The sequence below is a fragment of the Oncorhynchus mykiss genome, chromosome 11 (assembly GCF_057628025.1).
Source record: "Oncorhynchus mykiss isolate SJ-2025 chromosome 11, ASM5762802v1, whole genome shotgun sequence".
In the NCBI taxonomy this organism is placed as follows: Eukaryota; Metazoa; Chordata; class Actinopteri; order Salmoniformes; family Salmonidae; genus Oncorhynchus; species Oncorhynchus mykiss.
Window position 1 is genome coordinate 21,021,796 of NC_143032.1, and position 26,013 is coordinate 21,047,808.

Consider the following 26,013-nt stretch of genomic DNA (forward strand, 5'->3'; position numbering starts at 1 on the left):
GACCGGGGCAACTCTAGCAGGGCAGAAATTTGACAAACTGACTTCATGGAAAGGTGGCATCCTATGACGGTGCCACGTTGAAAGTCACTGAGCTCTTCAGTAAGGCCATTCTACTGCCAATGTTTTTGTTTATGGAGATTGTATGGCTGTGTGCTTGATTGTATACACCTGTCAGCAACCGGTGTAGCTGAAATAGCAGAATCTACTAATTTGAAGGGGTGTCCACATATTGTTGTGTATATATAAATCAAATGTTATTTGTCACATGGGCCGAATACAACAGGTGTAGACAGTACTGTAAAATGCTTACTTACAAGCCCTTAACCAACAATGCAGTTCAAGAAAGAGATGTAAAATATTTGCTAAATAAAGTAACACAATACAATAACGAGGCTATATGCGGGGGTACAGGCTAGTTGAGGTCATTTCTACATGTAGGTAGGGGTGAAGTGACTGTGCATAGACTATGCATATACTGTAGCTAGTTTACAATTTGTGATGATGAGTGAGTGTTGTGTGGCGAAGATGCGCTAGGCTGGTCTCTCTCCAAGAATGTCCGCTGACCCCAGCCAAATTCATGTGCACTCATTGTTTCTTTATATCAATTGGCTGTTAATGCTGATCAATTCCCCACTACATATCACATATACATTTAGTCTTGATGTTATCATTAATCTCCTCAATTCACCAAGTAATCTACAATGTTTGGGTGCGGCCATTTCTGTTCATTCAGACAATATATTATTACATTCTCAAAGTGGAAACGTTGTTTGGAGAGCTAAAAAACTGTAACACATCTGATCAAGAAGCTTTGGTTTATTTAATTCTATTTAGCAGTTTTGTCAATTTCTTCATTGTCTTTATTTGTGTCTGGTTTCTCTGTCTTGCTGCTTCAAGTGCGTACATGTACCTGGCCTGCGCTCCACATAGGTGTGGCTTCAAGGTCCCTATTTAACATATTGCATAAATAAATAGGTCCATGCTAAAAAATATATAGATGTTTTTGCTACAGAGGCATTTGGTGTGTTATGAATTTCAAGATATTCATTTTATTTTTGAGCACATGCCCCCTGTGCATGGCTCTGGATTAGATTGTTAATGTATTTGCTGATCAATTTGCTGATCACATTCTCAAAACTTGTCTTTGCAAATCTCACACTACAAGAGCATTGCAGATGTTGTGCCGATAAAATCAAGTATGTTTGAAAATATCGGTACGTCTGGGACTACTCAAAGACGGGATCAGTAGCCCTCAGATGGCATGTCTGACTCGCTCACATCAAACGAGTTGCCCCGAGTAGGCAACGACATGGGGATTTTTCTTTCCGATCTCCAAAAAAAAAAAACGTGTCTGGGACCGCTACATCGGGGCCAAATCGTGTAGTGTACCACTGGGTTAAATTGTTCTTACTGTTAGTTGTTTATTTCTTTATGACCATAGGTGGAGTCAGTGGAGAAGCTGTTCAGCATCTTTACCTCTGACACTGTTGACCTGACCCTCAGGAGGTCAGCAGCAGAACAACTGGCTGTCGTCCTACAGGGTGATGTAGCGCTTCATATCCTCCACACAAATGCTTTTAGGATTAGCAAGGGATATGTAGATAAAAAATATTTTTTTGGGGAAAAGGGCGTAACACTAGACATAACTCTCCTAAGCTTGGTTAGCGTTGACCTAGAACATCAAAATGGTTCGGAAAGAAAATAAAGTTGAAGAAAATCTAAATGTTTTGTGCGAATAGTCACGCAAAGAAAAGCTTGCCGTGTTTTTGCAAAGGCGTATGCTTCTACCCACCACCATATGTTTAGGATGAATAATAGAAGGAACTTGAGAAAGGAAAAATATGCAAATTCCATGTATTCTTAGGGTCTAGCATTGTTAAGCAGACAACACTTCATTTTGTATTATTGATAGGCCTATTGGTAATTTATTACTTTTAATCTATTTTCTCCATAGAAACAGCAATGCACCCAGTGTTGACGAGTCTTGGTGTAACAGATAAAGTGATCTGCTTCATCACAGAGAGTGTGAACGACCACAGGAAGGTGAAAAGACCTTGCAGATCAGCTTGCATATGAATGTGTATGTTTGTCTATGTTTGCTGTGTTAACGTGTGTGTGTGTGTGTGTGTGTGTGTTCTTCCTCCAGAGCATGGACTGCCTGTTGGAGCCGTGTGTGTGTATTCTGAGAAAGCTGGTGTATGCAGACCCCTCCCTGAGGCATCTTCTGGCTGAGAAGACCCCCCTCCTCATCACTCTGCTCAGGGGTACGTTCCCAACACAACTCATTTAGCAACTATCACAGTCCAACTCTATCACACTGCTCTGAGTGACGTTCACACACAACTCATTCACTCGGGCACAGGTAAACTCATTTCGTTGCCCAGCTGAGGGATAACTTTGCATTACAACTCAGCGAGTAACGTTTGAACAGTTTAACACTGCCCTGGAGTTAATTCACATCACAACTCATTCAATAAAGGTATTACATTGTACAGTTTTAGAGGTATGTTCACAGGACCTAGACGGTCACATTGGTAAACACATTCTGTTGCACCTCTCAAAAAGGCCTTCACAAGGTTAAACAATCACATAGCTAAACCCTCACTGGAATCAACTGAGTGTGCGTTCACCACTGCTAATCACGGAACGTTTTCTAATTGTTTGTTTATCCTGTTAGCTTCATTGCTTGTCAAGGAGAATAAAGGGGATGTTAGTGAGGCGGCTGTGTTGATGTGTCTGCTGCTCTTTGATGAGATTGCCACAGTAGAAGTGTGGTAAGTGTTCTTCCCGCTCTCATTTGAATACATTTTTTTGCTTTTGATTTTAGCACTATTTCCTACAGAGCAAAGATGTGGTAAAGCATTTTGTTTTACCTAATCAGGTCGGACAATTCCAGCTCCGACGTGGCTCTCTCACCGTTCTCTCTCCCTGTGTCTGTCATACGAAGGTAATGAAGTAGCCTAACTTTATTGATAGTCACCAATATTTACTTTTTTTTTATTGATGTCAGTCTGTCTATTTACATATGAATGGTGTTATATCTAGTAACTACATGCTCTACCCTCCTCTCTCTCCCCCTCCTCCCTCCCCCTCCTCCCTCCCCTCCCTCCCCCTCCTCTCCCTCCCCAGGTACAGCCTACCGTTCCAGGCCGCGTCCCACCATGCGGTGAGCCCCTACTGCTCTGTCCTGCCCCCCTACTCTGACCTCCTCTCCCTGACCCCCGCCAAGGAGACCCTGCAGCTGGCCTGGAACACCGCATGGCATTCTGGGATAGATAACCTCTTGGAGGAGCTCCGTGGGATCCGCAGTGATGTCGCCGAGTAAGTCACATCACACCTTATGTACCTCGGATGTCAAGTTTGTTTTTGTTGACCATCATTTTTACCAAGGACGTTAATTGAGATTGTTCACTAGCTACATTGATTACTGGAACGTTCTGGGGAAGAGTTGCAGACAGTTTCTGTTGGGCTGCTAAAGAGCTGAGGCGTCTGATCCATCATTCTTGATTTTTGTCATGTAACCTAATGCAGGCAACAGATGAGGAAGCCTCACCGTTCCTCTTTTAACTTAACTAACTAATCACACAAGAAAATGATAAAGAAAACAGACAGGAAAAGGCAGCACACTGCTGCTCATCCTCTCAGGTGATATTTATTTATAACAACGTTTGGACCCTAAGGTCTTCATCAGGCATCCATATCCCAGGTGGGGGTGGAAGGTCCTGTATATAGAGGCAGTACTCAGTGACATCACATCCTGAAACAGGAGGTAAAACATTTATAACATAGGTTCACAATATTTACATTTAATGTCAAAATATATGATCATACACAAGGAATGTGATCAATATTTACAGTTATATTATATATATATTTATATATTATATATATATATATATATATATATATATATATATATATATTATTTATATATATTTATTATATTATTTATATATATATTATATATAGTATTTATATATATATATATATTATAATATATATACATTATAATATATATATATAAATAATATAATAAATATATATAAATAATATATATATATATAATATATAAAGATATATATATATTTAATATAATATATATATATATATATATATATATACATACATACATACATACACACACACACACACACACACACACACACACACACACACACACACACACACACACACAGTCGGGCAAAAAAGTATTTGGTCTGCCACCAATTGTGCAAGTTCTCCCACTTAAAAAGATGAGAGGCCTGTAATTTTCATCATAGGTACACTTCAACTATGACAGACAAAATTAGAAAAAAAGTCCAGAAAATCACATTGTAGGATTTTTAATAAATGTATTTGCAAATTATGGTGGAAAATAAACTTTTGTGATTGACCAAATACTTATCTCAATACTTTGTTATATACCCTTTGTTGGCAATGACAGAGGTCAAACGTTTTCTGTAAGTCTTCACAAGGTTTTCACACACTGTTGCTGGTATTTTGGCCCATTCCTCCATGCAGATCTCCTCTAGAGCAGTGATGTTTTGGGGCTGTTGCTGGGAAACACGGACTTTCAACTCCCTCCAAAGATTTTCTATGGGGTTGAGATCTGGAGACTGGCTAGGCCACTCCAGGACCTTGAAATGCTTCTTACGAAGCCACTCCTTCGTTGCCCGGGCAGTGTGTTTGGGATCATTGTCATGCTGAAAGACCCAGCCACGTTTCATCTTCAATGCCCTTGCTGATGGTAGGCTTTCTTACTTTGGTCCCAGCTCTCTGCAGGTCATTCACTAGGTCCCCCTGTGTGGTTCTGGAATTTTTGCTCACCGTTCTTGTGATCATTTTGACCCCACGGGGTGAGATCTTGCGTGGAGCCCCAGATCGAGGGAGATTATCAGTGGTCTTGTATGTCTTCAATTTCCTAATAATTGCTCCCACAGTTGATTTCTTCAAACCAAGCTGCTTACCTATTGCAGATTCAGCCTTCCTAGCCTGGTGCAGGTCTACAATTTTGTTTCTGGTGTCCTTTGACAGCTCTTTGGTCTTGGCCTTAGTGGAGTTTGGAGTGTGACTGTTTGAGGTTGTGGACAGGTGTCTTTTATACTGATAACAAGTTCAAACATGTGCCATTAATACAGGTAACGAGTGGAGGACAGAGGAGCCTCTTAAAGTAGAAGTTACAGGTCTGTGAGAGCCAGAAATCTTGCTTGTTTGTAGGTGACCAAATACTTATTTTCCACCATAATTTGCGAATAAATTCATCAAAAATCCTACAATGTGATTTTCTGGATTTTTTTTCTTCTCATTTTGTCTGTCATAGTTGAAGTGTACCTATGATGAAAATTACAGGCCTCTCATCTTTTTAAGTGGGAGAACATGCACAATTGGTGGCTGACTAAATACTTTTTTGCCCCACTGTGTGTGTGTGTGTGTGTATATATATATATGTGTGTGTGTGTGTGTGTATGTATGTATGTATGTATGTATATATATATAGTTGGAATTGTACATACACCTTAGCCAAATACATTTAAACTCAGTTTGTCACAATTCCTGACATTTCATCCTAGTAAAAATTCCCTGTCTTAGGTCAGTTAGGATCACCACTTATTTTTAAGAATGTGAAATGTCAGAATGATTTATTTCAGCTTTTATTTCTTTCATCACATTCCCAGTGGATCAGAAGTTTACATACATTCAATTAGTATTTGGTAGCATTGCCTTTAAATTGATTAACTTGGGTCAAACGTTTCATGTAGCCTTCCACAAGCTTTCGAATGGTTGGGTGAATTTTGGCCCATTCCACCTGACAGAGCTGGTGTCAAGTTTGTAGGCCTCCTTGCTCGCACATGCTTTTTCAGTTCTGCCAACACATTTCCGATAGGATTGAGGTCAGGGCTTTGTGATGGCCGCTCCAATACCTTGACTTTGTTGTCCTTAAGCCATTTTGCCACAACTTTGGAAGTATTTTTGGGGTCATTGTCCATTTGAAAGACCCATTTGCGACCAAGCTTTAACTTCCTGACTGATGTTGTTTCAATACATCCACATCACATAATTGTCCTCCCTCATGATGCCATCTATTTTGTGAAGTGCACCAGTCCCTCCTGCAGCAAAGCACCCCACAATATGATGCTGCCACCCCCGTGCTTCACGGTTGGGATGGTGTTCTTCGGCTTGCAAGCCTCCCCCTTTTTCCTCCAAACATAATGATGGTCCTTATTGACAAACAGTTCTCTTTTTGTTTCATCAGACCAGAGGACATTTCTCAATGTGCAGTTGCAAACCATAGTCTGGATTTTTTTATGTCGGTTTTAGAGAAGTAGCTTCTTCCTTGCTCAGCGGCCTTTCAGGTTATGTCGATATAGGACTCGTTTTACTGTGGATATAGATACTTTTATACATGTTTCCTCCAGCATCTTCACATGTTTCCTCCAGCATCTTCACAAGGTGCATTGCTGCTGTTCTGGGATTGATTTGCACTTTTCGCACCAAAGTACGTTCATTTCTAGCGTCTCCTTCCTGAGCGGTATGACGGCTGCGTGGTCACATGGTGTTTATACTTGTTTACTATTGTTTGTACAGATTAACATGGTACCCTCAGGCGTTTGGAAATTGCTCCCAAGGATGAACCAGACTTGTGGAGGTCTACATTTTCTTTTCTGAGGTCTTGGCTGATTTATTATAATTTTCCCATGACATCAAGCAAAGAGGCACTGAGTTTGAAGGTAGGCCTTGAAATACATCCACAGGTACACCTCCAATTGACTCAAATGATGTCAATTAGCATATCAGAAGCTTCTAAAGCAAAGACATCATTTTCTGGAATTTTCCAAGCTGTTTAAAGGCAGTCAACTTAGTATATGTAAACTTCTGACCCACTGGAATTCATATACAGTGAATTATGAATGAAGTAATCTGTCTGTCAAATGACTTGTCATACACAAAGTAGACGACCTAACCGACTTGCCAAGACTATAGTTTGTTAACAAGAAATTTGCGGAGTGGTTGAAAAACAAGTTTTAATGACGCCAACCTAAGTGCATGTAAACTTCTGACTTCAACTGTATATATACACAGAATACTAAATGAGGTTAAAAAACACTCATTTGGACATGTACCCAGCTCATTAGCATTCTCTAATCAAACAAAATCACATCCTCATCTAAAGTGGAACAACACATGGCACAGACCCAGATTAAGGCTTGGTTGTGGACTAAACAGCAAGGCTGAAAGGGTTTTTGAACCCAGGATTATGTGCGTGTATGTTTATTCACATTTTTATTTCAATGAACCTTTGCGTCTTTGTCTGGTTAGAAAATATTCTGAGTACTACAGTTATTTTTCAATGAAATGTCAAGGTGCTTCATGAAGATACTGTAGCTAGCTTGAATCAGTCAGTCCTGAGGGGTATCCTACGAAGCAAGCTAGATCTACTCAGACTTTTCTAAAGCTAACTAGCTTCAGTTATCTTCACATTCCAGCTCAGTCTTTATCCGTACTACAACAGTGGATATTACTCGTCCCCCTGCCGTTAACTCTAGCTGGCTGGTAACTGTGCGTGCATGTCACACAAGGCAAATCCAACACCGAACTCATCATTGAGACAATGCTGAAACATCAATCCATGGGTGAGTCAGTGACACTTTTTTAATTTGTGCCGAAATCTAAATTTAAGAAAAGTTATTTTGCAAATTCAGTAGGCGCTTGTGTGAAATAGGCTTCTAGAAGCGCCGCCTTGATTTTATTGCTTATCGTTAATGCCGTCTTATGTGTGCTTATCAGTATACAAGCACCTTTTCCCCCTACTCCTATCAATACTTTTGTATGACTAAATAGTCCTCAGAGCATGCGCGGACTAGCTGGCTGGTGTGTTTACGGACATTTTCAATCACTCCCTATCCCAGTCTGTTGTCCCACATGCTTCAAGATGGCCACCATTGTTCCTGTACCCAAGAAGGCAACGATAACTGAACTTAATGACTACCGCCCTGTAGCACTCACTTCCCACTTCAGTTTGCATTCCGCCCCAACAGGTCCACAGATGACGCAATCGCCATCACACTGCACACTGCCCTATCCCATCTAGGCAAAAGGAATACCTATGCAAGAATGCTGTTCATTGACTATAGCTCAGCATTCAACACCATTGATGCCCTCCAAGCTCATCAGGAGGCCCTGGTCTCAACCCCGCCCTGTGCAATTGGGTCCTGGACTTTCTGACGGGCTGCCCCCAGGTGGTGAAGGTAGGAAACAACATCTCCACTTCACTGAACCCTCAACACAGTGGTGCGTGTTCAGCCTCCGCCTGTACTCCTGTTCATCCACGCCTCCAACTCAATCATCAAGTTTGCAGACAGCACAACAGGCGTGGGCTTGATTACCAGCAACAACTAGACAGCCTACAGGGAGGAGGTGAGGGCACTCGGAGTGTGGTGTCAGGAAAACAACCGCTTACTCAAGTCAACAAATCAAAGGAGATGATCGTGGACTTCGAGAAAAAGCAGAGAGAGTACACATCACAGACAAACTGAAATGGTCCACTCACACAGACAGTGTGGTGAAGAAGGCTCAACAGTGCCTCTTCAACCTCAGGAGGCTGAAGAAATTTGGCTTGTCACCCAAAACCCTGACAAATCTTTACAGATTCACAATCGAGAGCATCAGGCTGTATCACAGTATCACACTCGCATTAACATCTGCTAACCATGTGTAAGTGATAATTAAAATGTGATCTTTAATAATAAAAAAATGTTAGGACTACATTGCGTGAAGTTTAAAATGCTTTCTGTCATTGTGTAATGTTATATATTTTAACATTACTATGATTTAACATCCCAAAATACTTTTGATTAATAAATATTGAATCAGTCTTCTTCCTCAAATGATGGATATGATGATGCAATATTTGCAAGAAGGAGGGAATCTGATTTAATTAATTCAGAGCAGGTGGAGTTAGCTGTGAGAGAGCCCTCCCTGGAGCAGGTTAGTTCTGAAGGATTTGTTGCCATAGAAATGTATCAGGTGTGAGACACTTTTGTATGACCTTTTAGCCCGAGTTGAACTCAAAGTTGATCAAAGTTAACTCGTTAACTCCTCAGACCTGCTTCGTAGGCTACTCCTCTGGTTCTCAGGTGTAAACTAGGCTGCCACACAGCCTTTTAGTGATGAGTCACTCAGAACTACCCACAATCCCCTGCTGTTCCAGACACAGGACACTTCCTGTGTGGAGTGACAAGGCACGTCTGGAAGACGGCTCATCAAAAGTCCCTGGGAACAGAATTAGGAAGGCACCGTGCTGCCTGGGTGATTGGGCGCTTATGTGACACCCCTGTCACCGTAGAAATACATATTCTGGTCCAACACAGAGTCAGAATCAGAACGACTCAATTATTACACGCCACATTCTTCTCTCCCCTTCAACTCTTTCCCAGGTGGTTTCTTAACGGGAATGTGTTCACTCATTCTCATCACAGCCAAAAAGATAAGGTCAAGATAACATAACATAACTAGACCTGAGTTTTTCCTGGTCCGGTCACATGCACAAGATGAGTACTATATTCACCCTAAAGGAGAACTTTATTTGCTTGCAGAAAAAATAACAAATACTGTCTTGTTTTCCTCTAGTTTCCACGGTGATCTGAGCCTTTCAGGGTCGCAGGTTCTGTCATTACGGGCAACACACCTCCCCAGCAGCCTTCGGGACTGCGTCCAGGACATCGTCATGGCAGCAGGCCATGCCTCTGTGACTTCTGCACTCTCCAGGCTCCGCCTCCACTTGCTGATTGACAGGATGGCCATCACAGGCACTCACACACACAGCTGCAGGGACACTCTCCGTTCCCTCACCTGGCAGCCCGCCATAGCAAGGTACACACACACACACACACTAGAAGACCATCTATACTGACACAACAATTTCAAAGATTTTACTGAGTTACAGGCCCTCATGTATGGATTTCACATGACTGGGAATACAGATATGCATCTGTTGGTCACAGATACATTTTTAAAAAGTAGGGCGTCGATCAGAAACCAGTCAGTATCTTGTGTGACCATAATTTGCTTCATGCAGCGCAACACATCTTCACATAGTTGATCAGGCTGTTGATTGTGGAATGTTGTCCCACTCCTCTTCAATGGCTGTGCGAAGTTGCTGGATATTGGCGGGAACTGTAACACGCTGTCAATCCAGAGCATCCCAAACATGCTCAATGGGTGACATGCCTGGTCAGTATGCAGGCCATGGAAGAACTGGGACATTTTCAGCTCCTAGTAATTGTGTACAGATCCTTGCAACATGGGTCCATGCATTATCATGCTGAAACATGAGGTGATGGTGGTCTGCGGATGTGAGGCCGGTTGAACGTACTGCCAAATTCTCTCAAATGGTTAAGAAATGAACATTAAATTCTCTAGCAACAGCTCTGGTGGTCCTTTCTGCAGTCAGCATGTCAGTTACACGCTCCCTTAAAACTTGAGACATCTGTGGCATTGTGTTGTGTGCACATTTTAGAGTGGCCTTTTATTGTTGCCAGCACAAGGTACACCTGTCAGATGGATGGATAATCTGCTCACTAACAGGGACGTAAACAAATTTGTGCACAAGATTTGAGAGAAATAAGCTTCTTGTGCTTTTTTTTTATTCCAGCTCATCAAATATGGGACCAACACTTGTTTGGTTTTATATTTTTCTTCAGTATAATTATGCAATAAATGAATCCTTTATTTTGTATTATTCAATGCTGCACTTTCAGCAGCTTTACTGCACTCATCATTTCTACAGGTCAGTTGTATGTCCACCAAAATGTAAGATATCATCCATATTCTCCATTATTCTGTCTCTCTCTCTCTGTCTGTAGGTTTGTGCAGGTGCGTCCAGCGTGTGTGAAGGATGAGAGGTTGCTGGTGGACGTTATAGCGTTCCTGAGCGCCTACTTCAAACAGAGCCATTTAGGGTCCGAGGACAAGGACCTCCGCTGGATACTGGAGCTACTCCTCAAACAGGTCAGCACTAGGACTTCTCAGGGTTTGTCCTCTGTGAAATCGCTTTAACCTCTAGCCTTTCATCTAGGCCATATCCTATGTGTCGTCATAAAGGAGATGAGGGAATAGGGACTATAATAGGAAAACTGGTCTAGTGTATCAACATTACTCAGTAAATCTGACTTCATCTCCTTTCTTGTATTAACCCATGTTGGGAACCATTAGATTGGGCACACTCCCCATCTTCTCCCCTAAAACTGTAGGGTGAATGGGTGCTTGCATGTGTGTGTGCCAGCGATCCAGTTAAGCTTGTCCACCCCAAACACAGAGATGTGTAGTTATCAAAGTAGAGCCTGTATAAATCACACACTGTCAAAGGACAGAAAGGCATTAATATCACATTACAACCCCAAAATAGAGTACCAGGACCCACAACACAGATGATTTCCACAGCTGTTAAGAAACTCTGTTGTTTCTTAGCTACAGGAGCTACATCAAATCTAATGTGTCTCACCTTGCCTGCTTCATCATAAGTATGGGAATTTTACATTTTTTGACTGTTTGAGTACCCGCATGGGCTGAACTGAAAAAACACATGTGCGCATTTATTTATATGCCAACAGTGCCAAATGAATCATACCGATAACAAATCATAATTGCTAAATTGCCTCAATAAAAAATTATTTCCATTTAAGATGAATTTATTGAAACCATAATATCAACTGTTTAAATTGTATCAAATTACATTTATTTATAAAGCCCTTTTTACATCAGCAGACGTCAAAAAGTGCTTATACAGAAACCCAGGCTAAAACCCCAAACGGCAAGCAATGCAGATTTAGAAGCACGGTGGCAAGAAAAAACTCCCTAGAAAGGCAGGGAAAGGAAGAAACGTAGAGAGGAACAAGGCTCTGGGGGGTGACCAGTCCTCTTCTGGCTGTGCTGGGTAAAGATTATAAGAGTACATGGCTATTAAGGCCAGATTGTTTTTCAAGATGTTCAAACATTCATAGATAACCAGCAGGGTCAAATAATAATCAGTGTTTCTAGAGGTTACAATAGTTCAGTACCTCAGGAATACATGTCAGTTGGCTTTTCATGGTTAGCATTCAGAGGTCGAGAAAGCAGGTGTGGGGGAGAGAGAGAGAGTCGGGAACAGCAGGTCTGGGACAAGGTAGCAAGTCCGGTGAATAGTTCAGGGTTCCATAGCCGCAGGCAGAACGGTTGAACCTGGAGCAGCAGCACAACCAGGTGGACTGGGGACAGCCAGGAGTCATCAGGCCAGGTTGTCCTGAGTCATGGTCCTAGGGCTCAGGTCCTCTGGGAGGGGAGGAAGAGAGAATTAGAGGGAGCATACTTAAATGTACACAGGACACCAGATAAGACAGGAGAATTACACCAGATATAACAGACTGACCCTAGCCCCCTGGCACATAACCTCCAGTATGCTGCAATAGTCTGAGACGGGGGACACTGACATGGCCGACTGGACACACACTGTGACAGGGCCAACCAGGCAGGATATAACTCCACCCACTTTGCCAAAGCACAGCCCCTACACCACTAGAGGGATATCAACAGACCACCAACTTACAGCCCTGAGACAAGGCTGAGTATAGCCCACGAAGATCTCCTCCACCACATGAGCCAGAGAACAAAATCTTCAGTAAGGCAGTAACCTCAGTAGTGATGCTTGCTTGTAGAAGCCTATGTATGGCTGTGCAATGACACAGCCTTGTTTTGTTAATTTTGCTGACAAAACTTTCTTATTTCCCGAGCCATTAACACAATCAAGACTAGGGTTGCAAAGGGTTGGACATTTTTCGGTCAATTTCCCAATTTTGGGGGGAAATCTTCATTGGGAAGTTAAGCCCTGAAATTTGGGGGATTTTGCTTAAATTTGTCAAAGTTTGCTTATAACTTATAACAGTGAACCTTTTTTTGTGGGATACACATAAGGCAATTCTAGGTCTTGTGGCATATTTTGGTTAAACTATTCCCAATTCAATGAAATTGCAACCCTCTGCATGCACAGTGCATTCTTCCATCACATGTGCAGTGCACTCTTCCAACACATGTACAGTTGACTCTCAAGATCTTGCACACTAATGAGATGCTATTGAGCCCATTCCACTACACTCTCTGAGCAAAGGACTACATGCTTTCTGGTAAGTTTTGATTACAATACTGGTTGGGGTGAATACATTTTATACGACATGCATGATATTTTGTTAACTAGTAAATAGTAGCCTACAGCAAAGTGTTTTTAAATCATTTCTAACTTGTTAACAAATTCTGCTAGTTCGTTTTTGCTACCATGTGGCTTTTAGCTTGCTTGAGCCTGCTAACTGAGGAGTGTTAATTCACCTGTTTCCATACATGTTTCATTTTAGAACATTTATCTTACAAAGGAGTTGTTTAATCTAACTGCTTAACTATTTATCTGTACATGGAATTGTATTTGTTTTTTTTTACTCATTTTTTTCTTCTCTTTACAGGAAAATACCACGGGCACTATCTGATGTGTGGAGACATTTCACTGAAGCTAATGTAGAAGGAAAAGCTGTGTACATTTGCAAATACTATTCCCTCCGCAAGGCAATCAAACAAGCTAAGCATCAGTATAGAGACAAAGTAGAGTCGCAATTCAACGGATCAGACACGAGAGGTATGTGGCAGGGTCTACAGTCAATCACGGACTATATAAGGAAAACCAGTTAGGTTAGATTACTTGTTGGATATTACTGCATTGTCGGAACTAGAACCATAAGCATTTCGCTACACTCACATTAACATCTGCTAACCATGTGTATGTGACAAATAACATTTGATTTGCCAAATCATATGAGAAGAATGCAACAAAGATGCAGAATCATCTGGCCAAGTGCATAAAGTTTGCCACGCTCACAACAAGCAACCTCTGACAAAAGTCCCTCTACTTCTATTCGAGGTGAAAATGATGACTCAGACACCATATTGATAGCAACAGCTCATGGTCCTGCTGGAATCAGAAGTTTTTTTTGACCCAATGGAGGAAAGTAGTCAAGAGATGCTGATGAATGTCTTTCTCGAGCTGTGTATGGAACTGGTTCACCTCTGATGATGCTCACAGGCAATGTGTATTGGAAGATATTTCTGAATGTTCTTCACCCAGCATACACCCCTCCAATCAGTCATGCTTTATCTACTCATTTGCTGGATGCAGAGTTCAACAGAATTCAAGTGAAGGTCAAGCAAATCATAGAGAAAGCAGACTGTATTGCAATCATCTCTGATGGGTGGTCGAATGTTTGTGGGTAAGGAATAATTAACTACATCATCTCCACCCCTCAACCAGTATTCTACAAGAGCAGATACAAGGGACAACAGACACACCGGTCTCTACATTGCAGATGAGCTGAAGGCAGTCATCAATGACCTTGGACCACAGAAGGCATTTGCACTAGTGACAGACAATGCTGTGAACATGAATGCTGCTTGGTCTAAAGTGTAGGAGTCCTACCCTCACATCACACCCATTGGCTGTGCTGCTCATGCATTGAATCTACTCCTCAAGGACATCAGGGCACTGAAAACAATAGATAGACTACAAGAGAGCCAAGGAAATGGTTAGGTATGTGACGGGTCATCAAGTTATAGCAGCAATCTACCTCACCAAGCAAAGTGAGAAGAATAAGAGCACCACATTGAAGCTGCCCAGCAACACTTGTTGAGGTGGTGTTGTCATCATGTTTGACAGTCTCCTCAAGGGGAAGGAGTCTCTCCAAGAAATGGCCATATCAGCAGTAGCCATTGCACGGATTAAGGGAGACAATGCCATCCTGTCTGATGTTCAGACTGATTGCAGATATAAGTTAAGAAATCCATACTGCCCTGCCCACTAAACTGTTGCTCCAAGCAGAGGAAACTGCAGTTCTGAAATACGTCAAAAAGGGTGAAGACTTCTGCCTGAAGACCATACACGCTTCAGCGTACATGTTGGACCCCAAGTCTGCTGGCAAGAGCATCCTGTCTGGTACTGAGGTCAACAAGGCCTATGGTGTCATCACTACCGTGTCTCGCCACCTTGGCCTGGATGAAGGCAAGGTTCTTGGCAGTCTGGCAAAGTACACTTCCAAGCAAGGGCTTTGGGATGGAGATGCAATATGGCAGTCGTGCCAACATATCTCATCAGCCACCTGGTTGAAGGCACTTTATGGATCTGAGGCTCTTTCCCCTGTTGCCTCCATCATCCTCCAACTCCCACCAACATCAGCCACCTCAGAGCGCAACTGGTCCTTGTTTGGGAACACACACACACACCAAAGCACACAACAGGCTGACCAATACAAGGGTTGAGAAATTGGTGGCCATCCAGGCAAATTTTAGGCTTTTTGATCCTGACAACAAGCCATCCTCAACAAGGTTGGAAAGTGACAGTGAAGACGAGGCCTCAGAGTCTGATGTTCAAGAGGTGGACATTGAGGAAGTCCAGGGAGAGGACTTGGAGGCCTGAGAGGAAGACAACTGAAGCTAAGTTTCTAGACTCTCATTTTACAAATGTATGTTGAATTTTTTGGGGGGAGATGCGATGGGGTCATTCAGTATTTCCTTTCTTTTGCTGTTCAGTGAAATCATCCCTTGTGAATAGTCAACTCATTTAATTAAAGTTCAATTCGCAACAATTTTTAAAAATTATTTCTATTGGAAGGATTTAATAATTTCCAATTATGTCTACTTATGTTAAGGTAAAAGGTTTATGTTTCTGTCTCCATATGATATGGTAAATGTATGCAATGCAAAAAACATCTACATTTTAAATGGTATAAATTCCCATATATTCCCGTTAATTCCCATATATTCCTGTTAATTCCCACGGAAAGTTTCCATCTCTGAATATTCCCCAAAATGTGCAACCCTAATCAAGACACACCTATTTTCTAGCAGATCACATGAATTAATATAACAGAATAAAATAGATCTGAATATTTTTCCAAATGATTAAAGTTGCCAGTGCGAACGGATGCGCATCTTGCACATCTGGAACAGTTTTTCTGAAAGCGTGCTAATTTGAAACGGGGCTTAGCTTGGCGCGTTTTAAAGAAACAAATGTTCATTGTTACAAACCAAAATCTCTCTCTTCTATGTTGGCCTGAAAACGTTGGATTTTCTGCCTTTTCTTTGGGTTTTTCTAAATGGATGAACAATTCCACATTGAACACTGCATGCTGATGAATTACGGCCATGACATACAGTACCAGTCAAAGGTTTGGACACACCTACTCAAGGGTTTTTCTTTCCACGTTGTAGAATGATAGTGAAGACATCAAAACTATGAAATAACACATGGAATCCAGTAGTAACCAAAAAAGTGTTCAACAAATCAAAATATATTTTAGATTCTTAAACGTAGCCACCTTTTGCCTTGGATGACAGCTTTGCACACTCTTGATTCCATATGTGTTATTTCATAGTTTTGATGTCTTCACTATTATTCTCAAACGTAGAAAATAATAAAAACAAGACCTGGAATGAGGATGTGTCCAAACTTTTGACTGGTACTATATGTTTTCTGATGAAAATACTCTTTGTCTTATCAAACTTTATATTTTCAGTGTGGAACCTGTGTATGTTTAGAGGGGTTATAGCATAGGATAACACATTCTAAATGGCTAGTAGTTTGCAAAGTATCCCATTGGGTAAAATAGACGGGACACAATTATTCCCAAACTGCAGCTCGTTGTTGGAACACACATTTTCCTACTTCAATCAACCAGTCCATTTAGAATCTATGATAAAATTGTTGGCATTTGGCAAGGAATGTAGCTTGTGTATGCCGTCATTTATTCCTGTAGGCCTAATGGGATCTTGTGTGCAAACGCAGCATGCGTTTCTAGAGGGAGCAGTCGGAAAGCAATTGAGTGAGTGAGACACAGAGGGGAAAGGGAATTTAGTGAGAAGAACTGTGTGATGCTTGCCTTGGTAGATGTGCATTTGCAGGACACAACAAAACACATGTACTAATGAAACACTACAGTCAAAGCAAATGAATGTTGCCTTCAAGACACATTTTCATTTTTAGGGGGGACAAGCCCCAAAGCACATTTCTCCAAATACTTTTAGTATGTTTTTATTTTTATTATTTTAATTATATTTTACCCTGCACCTATCACCTTGAAACTCAATGAGAAAAGGATACATATTCATTCTGAATACCTTAATTATACTGAACAAAGAAATAAATACAACATTCAACTATTTCATTTTTTTTTTTTTTTACTGAGTTACAGTTCATACTGTAAATGGAAATCAGTCAATTGAAATAAATTCATTAGGCCCTAATCTATGGTTTTCACATGACTGGGCAGGGGCACAGCTATGGGTGGGTGGCTTATGGTAGCTCTGTTGGACATTCCTGCAGTCCGCATGCCCATTGCACGCTCCTTCAAATCTTGAGACGTCTGTGGCATTGTGTTATTTGACAACTGCAAATTGTAGACTGGCCTTTTGTCAGCAGCACAAGGGTGCACCTGTGTAATGATCATGCTGTTTAATCAGCTTCTTGATATGCCACACCTGTCAGGTGGATGGATTATCTTGGCAAAGGAGAAATGCTCACTAACAGGGATGGTAACAAATTTGTGCACAAGATTTGAGAGAAATAATATTTTTGTGCGTATGGAACATTTCTGGGATCTTTTATTTCAGCTCCTGAAACATGGGAACAACACTTTACATGTTGCATTTATATTTTTGTTCACTGTAGTTTAGATTGTAGTTAGTTTATAATGCGTGAGGAGTTGTATACAAGTTGAGCTTTCTTGGATGAAGTAGTGAGACAGTTCAACCTGCAGCATTACCTGCGTGTGTATGTGTTCCATGCAGGAGACCAACTCACTGCTGGACCTGCTGCTCGGCGAGGACTCGCAGACACACACGCCGACACACACGGCGAGTCAGGGAGAGACGGAGGAACTAGTAGAACTGAGGGCCCAGATCAACCAGAGACTACAGAGAGAACTGACAGGGTTCATCAACACATTACTGCACCGCCTCAGACACACCACCGACAGGTGCAGTAGAAACATGCACACCCCCCCCCCTCTCTCTTTTCCTCTCTAACTGATAAGGCTACCACCTCCAATTGCCAGTCTCTGTACCTCTGGTGTTTATTTGTTAGAGTATGCAGTCATTTGTATGCAAAGCGTGTTCCGTATCGCTCAAGAAAACTGCCTGTAGGCATTTTCTACTTAAGACACATCCACACACACATGCAGTACACACACACATGCCGAAATACAGCTACAACACAGAGCTACAAATGTGACTAAGACAAACAGGGTTAGACATCTACCCCACAGTTATTCGTTTTCTAGTGTATCTGACTGAACAAACTGTTTGTCATGACAGCTTGTTTAACTGTTGTGTAGAAATAGCTCATTCTAGCATGGCGAGCTGTACTGATAAATGATTACACAAGTGTGTTTTATCACATTGCTATTAAACTACTGTACTCTTCTCATCTTCCTTAGTCAGAAGTGCCTAGGGCCATGGAAGCAGCACCGATGACTTTTCACCACTAGCTAGCGAGCTTCCCCTGACAGTAGAATTTTTACTGTGTCCCTATGAATACAAAAAAATGTCTCCTCATAAAACATAAATTAAAGAATGATCATTTTTGCCTTTTGGGGTGTGTGAGAGAATGTGCACGTACGTGGTATTATTCACACTGCCTGTGGAGCTTGATTAATGTTTAATACCATGAAATTATAGAAGAGGCTGAACAAAGCTTATGACTGCAGTGGGATGCATTTTTTCTATTCTGTGTGGTGATATTCGTATCCATGAGGCTAAGAACAAGCATTTCGCTCCACTACAAACTTTTCGCTACACTCGCAATAACATCTGCTAACCATGTGTGTATGTGACCAATACAATTTGATTTGATGTTACTTTCAGTAGGAGCAGCTTGATGTTTTCCTTGATGTTAGTTGTTGGTTATAGATGTTTGTTATTGGTGGCCATATTTGTCTCTGCCCATCTTCCTCTATCACACCATCTTCCTCTATTAACTTTCACTCCTCTCTCTCTCTCCTTATTTCTTTGTCTGTTTTACCCTCTCTACTCCTCTTTTTACTCATCTCCCTCCCTCCCTGCATCTCCCTCCCTCCCTGCATCTCCCTCCCTCCCTGCATCTCCCTCCCTCCCTGCATCTCCCTCCCTCCCTCCCTCCCTGCATCTCCCTCCCTCCCTCCCTGCATCTCTCTCCCTCCCTCCCTCCCTGCATCTCCCTCCCTCCCTGCATCTCCCTCCCTCCCTGCGTCTCCTCTCCCTCCCTCTCTCCCTGCATCTCCCCTCCCTCCCTCCCTGCATCTCCCCTCCCTCTCTGCTTCTCCTCTCTATCCCTGCATCTCCCCTCCCTGCGTCTCCTCTCTCTCTCTCCCTGCATCTCCCCTCCCTCCCTCCCTGCATCTCCCCTCCCTGCGTCTCCTCCCTCCCTCCCTGCATCTCCCCTCCCTGCGTCTCCTCCCTCCCTCCCTGCGTCTCCCCTCCCTGCGTCTCCTCTCTCTCTCTCCCTGCATCTCCACTCCCTCCCTCCCTGCATCTCCCCTCCCTGCGTCTCCTCTCTCTCTCTCCCTGCATCTCCACTCCCTCCCTCCCTGCATCTCCCCTCCCTGCGTCTCCTCCCTCCCTCCCTGCGTCTCCCCTCCCTGCGTCTCCTCTCTCTCTCTCCCTGCATCTCCACTCCCTCCCTCCCTGCGTCTCCCCTCCCTGCGTCTCCTCTCTCTCTCTCCCTGCATCTCCCCTCCCTCCCTTCCTGCATCTCCCCTCCCTCCCTGCATCTCCCCTCCCTGCATCTCCCCTCCCTGCATCTCCCCTCCCTGCGTCTCCCCTCCCTGTGTCTCCTCTCTCTCCCTCCCTGCATCTCCTCTCCCTGCATCTCCCCTCCCTGTGTCTCCTCTCTCTCCCTCCCTGCATCTCCCCTCCCTGCGTCTCCTCCCTCCCTCCCTGCATCTCCCCTCCCTGCGTCTCCTCCCTCCCTCCCTGCATCTCCCCTCCCTGTGTCTCCTCTCTCTCCCTCCCTGCATCTCCCCTCCCTGCGTCTCCTCCCTCCCTCCCTGCATCTCCCCTCCCTGCGTCTCCTCCCTCCCTCCCTGCATCTCCCCTCTCACCCTGCATCTCCTCTCTCTCTCTCCCCCAACAGGTTTTGCTTGGCGCTGACAGGGCCCTTCGAGAGCCAGCTGGCAGTGCGGTTTCTCCAGTGCCTGCGGGTGTCAGACGCCCCACGCTTCTACGGCCTCCCGAGTCTGGAGAGGAATCTGCTGGGCATGGTCAGCCTCACGGCCCAACCCGGCTGGAGCTCACACTGTCCCACCATGGAGCCCCAGTCTCTCTGCACCAAGTACCTCAGTGGACTACTGGAGGTGTGTGTGATGGGTGCAGAAGGGAGTGTGTGACGAAGAACATACATTTTGTAATGAATTAAATCCAACTACAACCTGCTCCTGAACATGAATAAATATACAGACTACAACACGGTAAATTGTTGATGAGAAATCATCCCAGCTGGTTCCATCTGGTTCTACCCATAGCCAAGAATAGCAGAGCACTGTCCTGTTCAGATAAGCATAGTAGTGGTCAGTGTAGCTTAGTTCACCATGAGAACACATGGCACAACCTAGTTTGGCATTGCCTGGGACAGTCTAAAAAAACAGCACAGCTCACAACAGCCTTAGTATGGTCCAGTACAACCTAGCCTGACACAGATGATTCCAAGTTTTGGCCTCTTACCTTGACTCCCTCATACCTCACCCCCTGTCTCTCCCAGTGCTCTGTGGCCCTTAGGGTGCTTTTCATCTGGCCTTGGCCTCTCACCTTGACTCCCCCATACCTCACCCCCTGTCTCTCCCAGTGCTCTATGGCCCTTAGGGTGCTTTTCATCTGGCCTTGGCCTCTCACCTTGACTCCCCCATACCTCACCCCCTGTCTCTCCCAGTGCTCTATGGCCCTTAGGGTGCTTTTCATCTGGCCTTGGCCTCTCACCTTGACTCCCCCATACCTCACCCCCTGTCTCTCCCAGTGCTCTATGGCCCTTAGGGTGCTTTTCATCTGGCCTTGGCCTCTCACCTTGACTCCCCCATACCTCACCCCCTGTCTCTCCCAGTGCTCTATGGCCCTTAGGGTGCTTTTCATCTAGCCTTGGCCTCTCTCACTCACCTCTCTGTTTGCAGGCTAATCAAAGCTAAGGTCCCAGCTGCATTTAAGACTCCTGCACTGAATAAAACCTTTGAATTAATGAACACAGACTGTTGATTGCCTCACTTGGGCTCAGTGCCCTGTTCCCTTCTAGTCCCGAGCAGGGTTTGGGTCATGAGTAAAAATTTGAATTTCGGTTTACTTCCTGATTTGACTTAATTAGTAATACTGTTGAGATATTGTTGTCCTTCCCCTAGCATCGGCTCTGAATGGGTTTCGTATTGGGCAGGGCTCTACAGTGCAACCATTTTATCCGCATACAGTATGTGCTTAAATATTTTGCTGTGCAACTTGGAATTCTTATTTAGGAACACCAGTGCATGTATAAAAATGAAAGATTCTAGCTTTATTACAAAAATGTTTAGCCTTGTGCGCCTAAATTTCGATGTGTGTGCCTAGATTTCTCAACTTAAGCGTGCATGTGCCCCTTTAAAAAAAAAAAAGCTCAGCGTAGAACCCTGTTGGGAATGCGTAGTTGTGATGTTGACCCGTGTGTCATCCTCTAGGTGATCTCGTCATTCTACGTGGAGTGGGGGGGTAACTCCATGTCCTTCATGGGGAAAGGAGTCACCAAGAATGCTGTCATCTGTCTGCTTCACTTGTCCCATGAGATGATGGCCCAGAACAAAGACAAGGTCAGCAACCCAGCCAGAACTGCACTGATTGCCTTTCTACGCTAAAGGCAAAGAAGATTTTTTATTGTGAAATGTGTACTGAACAAAAATATAAACGCGACATGCAACAATTTTAAATGATTTTACTGTGTTACAGGTCATAGAAGGAAATCGGGCAATTGAAATAAATCAATTAGACCCTAATTTATGGATTTCACATGACTGGGCAATGGGCGCAGCCATGGGTGGGCCCAACCACTTAGGAGCCAGGCCCACCCACTGGGGAGCCAGGCCCAGCTAATCAGAATAAGGTTTTCCACAGAAAAGGGCTTTATTAGATAGATAGAAATATTCTTCAGCCGATCCCACAGGTGAAGAAGCCAGATGTGGAGTCCTGGGCTGTCATGGTTACGTGTGGTTTGCGGTTCTGAGGCTGGTTGGACGTACTGCCAAATTCTCTAAAATGTCATTGGAGGCAAAATTATGATAGAGAAATGAACTTTCAATTCTCTGGCAACAAGCTGTGTTGGACATTCCTGCAGTCAGCATGCCGATTGCACACTCCCTCAAAACTTGACATTGTGTTGTGTGACAAAACTTCACATTTTAATGGCCTTTTATTGTCCCCAGCACCAGGTGCACCTGTGTAATGATCATGCTGTTTAATCAGCTTCTTGATATGCCACACCTGTCAGATGGTTGGATTATCTTGGCAAAGCAGAAAAGCTCACTATCAGGGATGTAATCAATTTGTGATGAGAATTTTAGAGAAATAAGCATTTTGTGCGTATGGAAAATCTCTGGGATCTTTTATGTCAGCTCCTGAAACATGGGACCAAGATTTTACATGTTGTGTTTATATTTTCGTTCAGTATATTAGTAGAGTAAATGTGTTAATGTGTGCTTCCTGCATGGAGATGTTTCTCCTTTTGTTTGTACATCAGTCTGGATTTCTGGAGATATGACTATTTTCTGTTTTTGTGTTGATCTATTTCAGGACTTCATTTCCCAGTGGTCTTTGGGTCAGGAGGCGGGGTCTGATGACCCCAGTGGGTCACAGCTGGGCCTTGCCTGGCTCATACCTCTGTGGGTGGACAGAGACCCGGAGGTAACATACACTCAATGACTGTCAACTTGTATAAGAACAAGCAAGAAAAATAAAATGTGAGAGTAAGAAGTACAAGTTATTATTTCATGGAAACAGTTTGTCAAATTCCGTCTGGAGTTGTGGAGAGACATTCAGGCAAAAGTTTGTATTGCTTCTCTCTGCTCCAAAGTTTCTGTTATTAAACCGGTGCTCCTTCCTAGACTTTCTGAGGGACACCGTGAACTCCTACGCTTGAGTTCACAAGCACTGACAATGAAAAGCAAAGGGCAATGTCTCCTCTTTCTCTCTCTCTCTCTCTATCTGTAAGTTCTCTATAAGTAAATGTGAAAAAAATCCCTTGACAAGTAGGATCTTTTTCTGTGTGGATCACAGCAAATGCCAGAGTGACAGTGAAAATATCTAAGACATTTCTGGAACAGTGTCTTTGTGACTTTGGGGACCCCAGGTGTGTCAGACAGGTACCTTTTTTTTATCTATCTGCTGTTGTATTCACACCCAAACCCTTGGCTCTCTGTCTTTTCCTTTCTCTCTCCTCGCCCTCCGCTTTTCCCTTCCCACCACTTTTTTAACCCTCCCCTCCCCTCCTCTCTCACACCCCTCTCCCCCCTGCTGCCTTATCCCACTTACCTTCCATCCCCTCTCCAGGTGAGGTTTGCCAGCCTGGGTGTGGGCTCTGCCCTGTCCTCTGTGCCCAGTGGATGCCAGTCTCTGAGTAGCAGCTGTCAGAATATCAGTGGAGGTCTGTGGGGAACCCTGCTCAACATCCTCCTGGACCAGCAAGAGAGCACCATGGTCCGCAGAGAGGTACTGAACACCTACGCCTGTTTGCTAACCACTAAGCCATAGAGAGAGTTTGGGCATTGTTGTTTAATCTGCCGATTGCATAATAATGCTCTTAGCATGCCACGGCAGCCATGGTGGCACCTTCTGGGTATATTGACCAATAACCGTTCCAGACAATACATTTGTAAAACAGACATAGGACAACTTTACTCCATCAACAAGTTTAAAGTAAAGTCCTTGCAGTACCAGCTAAGTACATCTAGATGGCAGTGTTGTTGATGTTCTTGTCTCATCTTCTGTGTGTTTCTTAAGGCGGTGTTTATCCTCCAGAACCTACTGGTGATGCCCATGCCTGCCACGGCTGACCAGGTCACCGACTCTACCTGGCAGGTCAGTGGCATTTGGTTATGTTTTGTTGTGGTATGTTGTTTTAGTTATCCTGGTACTGACATACTGTAGGTTAATTCATGAGCTCCAAAGTGGTGCATCTCAGTGCTAGAGGTGTCACTACAGACCCTGGTTCGATTCCAGGCTGTATCACTTGGGGCCATAATTGGGAGTCCCATAGGGTGGCGCACAATTGGCCCAGCGTCGTCTGGGTTTGGCCGGGGTAGGCAGTCATTTTAAAGAATAACTAGTTCTTATCTGACTTGCCTAGTTAAATAAAGGTTCAATTAAAATATGGAGTTACATAGTAATTACCATGTTTTCATCTCTCTCTCTCCTCTCCTCCCTCTCTACATAGAGTCCGTGTGTCCATGATGAGTCTTCAGGTGTATGTCTGGTGGGTCTCCAAGCCCTACAGGCTCTGCTCTACCACTGTCAGTTCTTCCAGCACACTGCCCTCATGGCCACAGCCTGCTACAGAGGCAGGTACACCTTCGACCTGCAACCCTCAGCCAGGGATCCCGACCCACAGGACAGCACCACTGAAGGTCCTGGGACTGCACCTGTCCATTCTTCTGTCAGTCTGTCTAGCCATTAGGTTGTTCAATCAGTGATTCAGTCAGAGTGAATCTGAAATCAAGTGTTATTGTGGTAAACGGGAAAATTATTTTGTTTATTGGCCTGTAGCCTTATTTTTATTTCTTGCATGATGTTGTTTGTGATGATGCCCTGTCTGTCTGTCTGTTTAGATGCGGATGACTCCCTGAGGTTGTGGAGACCTCCTAACCGAGTCCCAGTGAATCCTAGCAGGGCCTCTGGCTCCCTGTCCACCTCCAGCACTCTGGTGCGTAAAGTACTGCAGGTCTGGTGGCTCAAGGCCCATTCATAGACTCTAATCCTCTTAGGTTGCAGCTTAAGACTGGGTCCACTTGACCACTAGAAACCATTCAAATCAAATGTTATTTGTAACATGGGCCGTATACAACCGGTGTAGACCTTACTGTGAAATGCTTACTTACAAGCCTTTAACCAACAATACAGTTAAAGAAATAGAGTTAAGAAAATATTTACTAAATAAACAAAAGTAATTTTTTTAATAAAAAGTAACACAATAAAATAATGAGGCTATGTACAGGGGGTACTGGTACCGGGTCAATGTGTGTGGGTACAGACTAGTCAAGGTCATTTGTACGTGTAGGTAGGGGTGAAGTGACTATGGATAGATAATAAACAGTGACTAGCAGCAGTGTACATGTAGGTAGGGGTGAAGTGACTATGGATAGATAATAAACAGAGAGTAGCAGCAGTGTACATGTAGGTAGGGGTGAAGTGACTATGGATAGATAATAAACAGACAGTAGCAGCAGTGTACATGTAGGTAGGGGTGAAGTGACTATGGATAGATAATAAACAGAGAGTAGCAGCAGTGTACATGGAGGTAGGGGTGAAGTGACTATGGATAGATAATAAACAGTGACTAGCAGCAGTGTACATGTAGGTAGGGGTGAAGTGACTATGATAGATAGTAAACAGAGTAGCAGCAGTGTACATGTAGGTAGGGGTGAAGTGACTATGGATAGATAGTAAACAGAGAGTAGCAGCAGTGTACATGTAGGTAGGGGTGAAGTGACTATGGATAGATAGTAAACAGAGAGTAGCAGCAGTGTACAAGTAGGTAGGGGTGAAGTGACTATGGATAGATAATAAACAGAGAGTAGCAGCAGTGTACATGTAGGTAGGGGTGAAGTGACTATGGATAGATAATAAACAGACAGTAGCAGCAGTGTACATGTAGGTAGGGGTGAAGTGACTATGGATAGATAATAAACAGAGAGTAGCAGCAGTGTACATGTAGGTAGGGGTGAAGTGACTATGGATAGATAATAAACAGAGAGTAGC

The 26,013-nt window shown here is 43.5% G+C and overlaps 1 protein-coding gene across 4 annotated transcripts in view; it reads left to right on the top strand.

Moving 5' to 3' along the window:
• The window catches only part of rttn (rotatin), a 64,998-nt gene that overhangs the window by 21,504 nt on the left and 17,481 nt on the right, over positions 1-26,013 (top strand). For 2 of the 4 annotated variants that reach the window (XM_036935152.2, XM_036935151.2), the window contains exons 19-34: positions 1,442-1,541; positions 1,955-2,043; positions 2,147-2,264; positions 2,678-2,774; positions 2,882-2,947; positions 3,130-3,321; positions 9,628-9,870; positions 10,863-11,007; positions 17,851-18,038; positions 20,171-20,390; positions 21,729-21,857; positions 22,834-22,944; positions 23,590-23,748; positions 24,040-24,117; positions 24,473-24,662; positions 24,864-24,958. In XM_036935152.2, the coding sequence (XP_036791047.2) occupies positions 1,442-1,541; positions 1,955-2,043; positions 2,147-2,264; positions 2,678-2,774; positions 2,882-2,947; positions 3,130-3,321; positions 9,628-9,870; positions 10,863-11,007; positions 17,851-18,038; positions 20,171-20,390; positions 21,729-21,857; positions 22,834-22,944; positions 23,590-23,748; positions 24,040-24,117; positions 24,473-24,662; positions 24,864-24,958 (2,220 nt within the window). The remainder of the gene's footprint in view (positions 1-1,441; positions 1,542-1,954; positions 2,044-2,146; positions 2,265-2,677; positions 2,775-2,881; positions 2,948-3,129; positions 3,322-9,627; positions 9,871-10,862; positions 11,008-17,850; positions 18,039-20,170; positions 20,391-21,728; positions 21,858-22,833; positions 22,945-23,589; positions 23,749-24,039; positions 24,118-24,472; positions 24,663-24,863; positions 24,959-26,013) is intronic. The other 2 variants (XM_090189716.1, XM_090189717.1) reach the window with 1 other exon arrangement.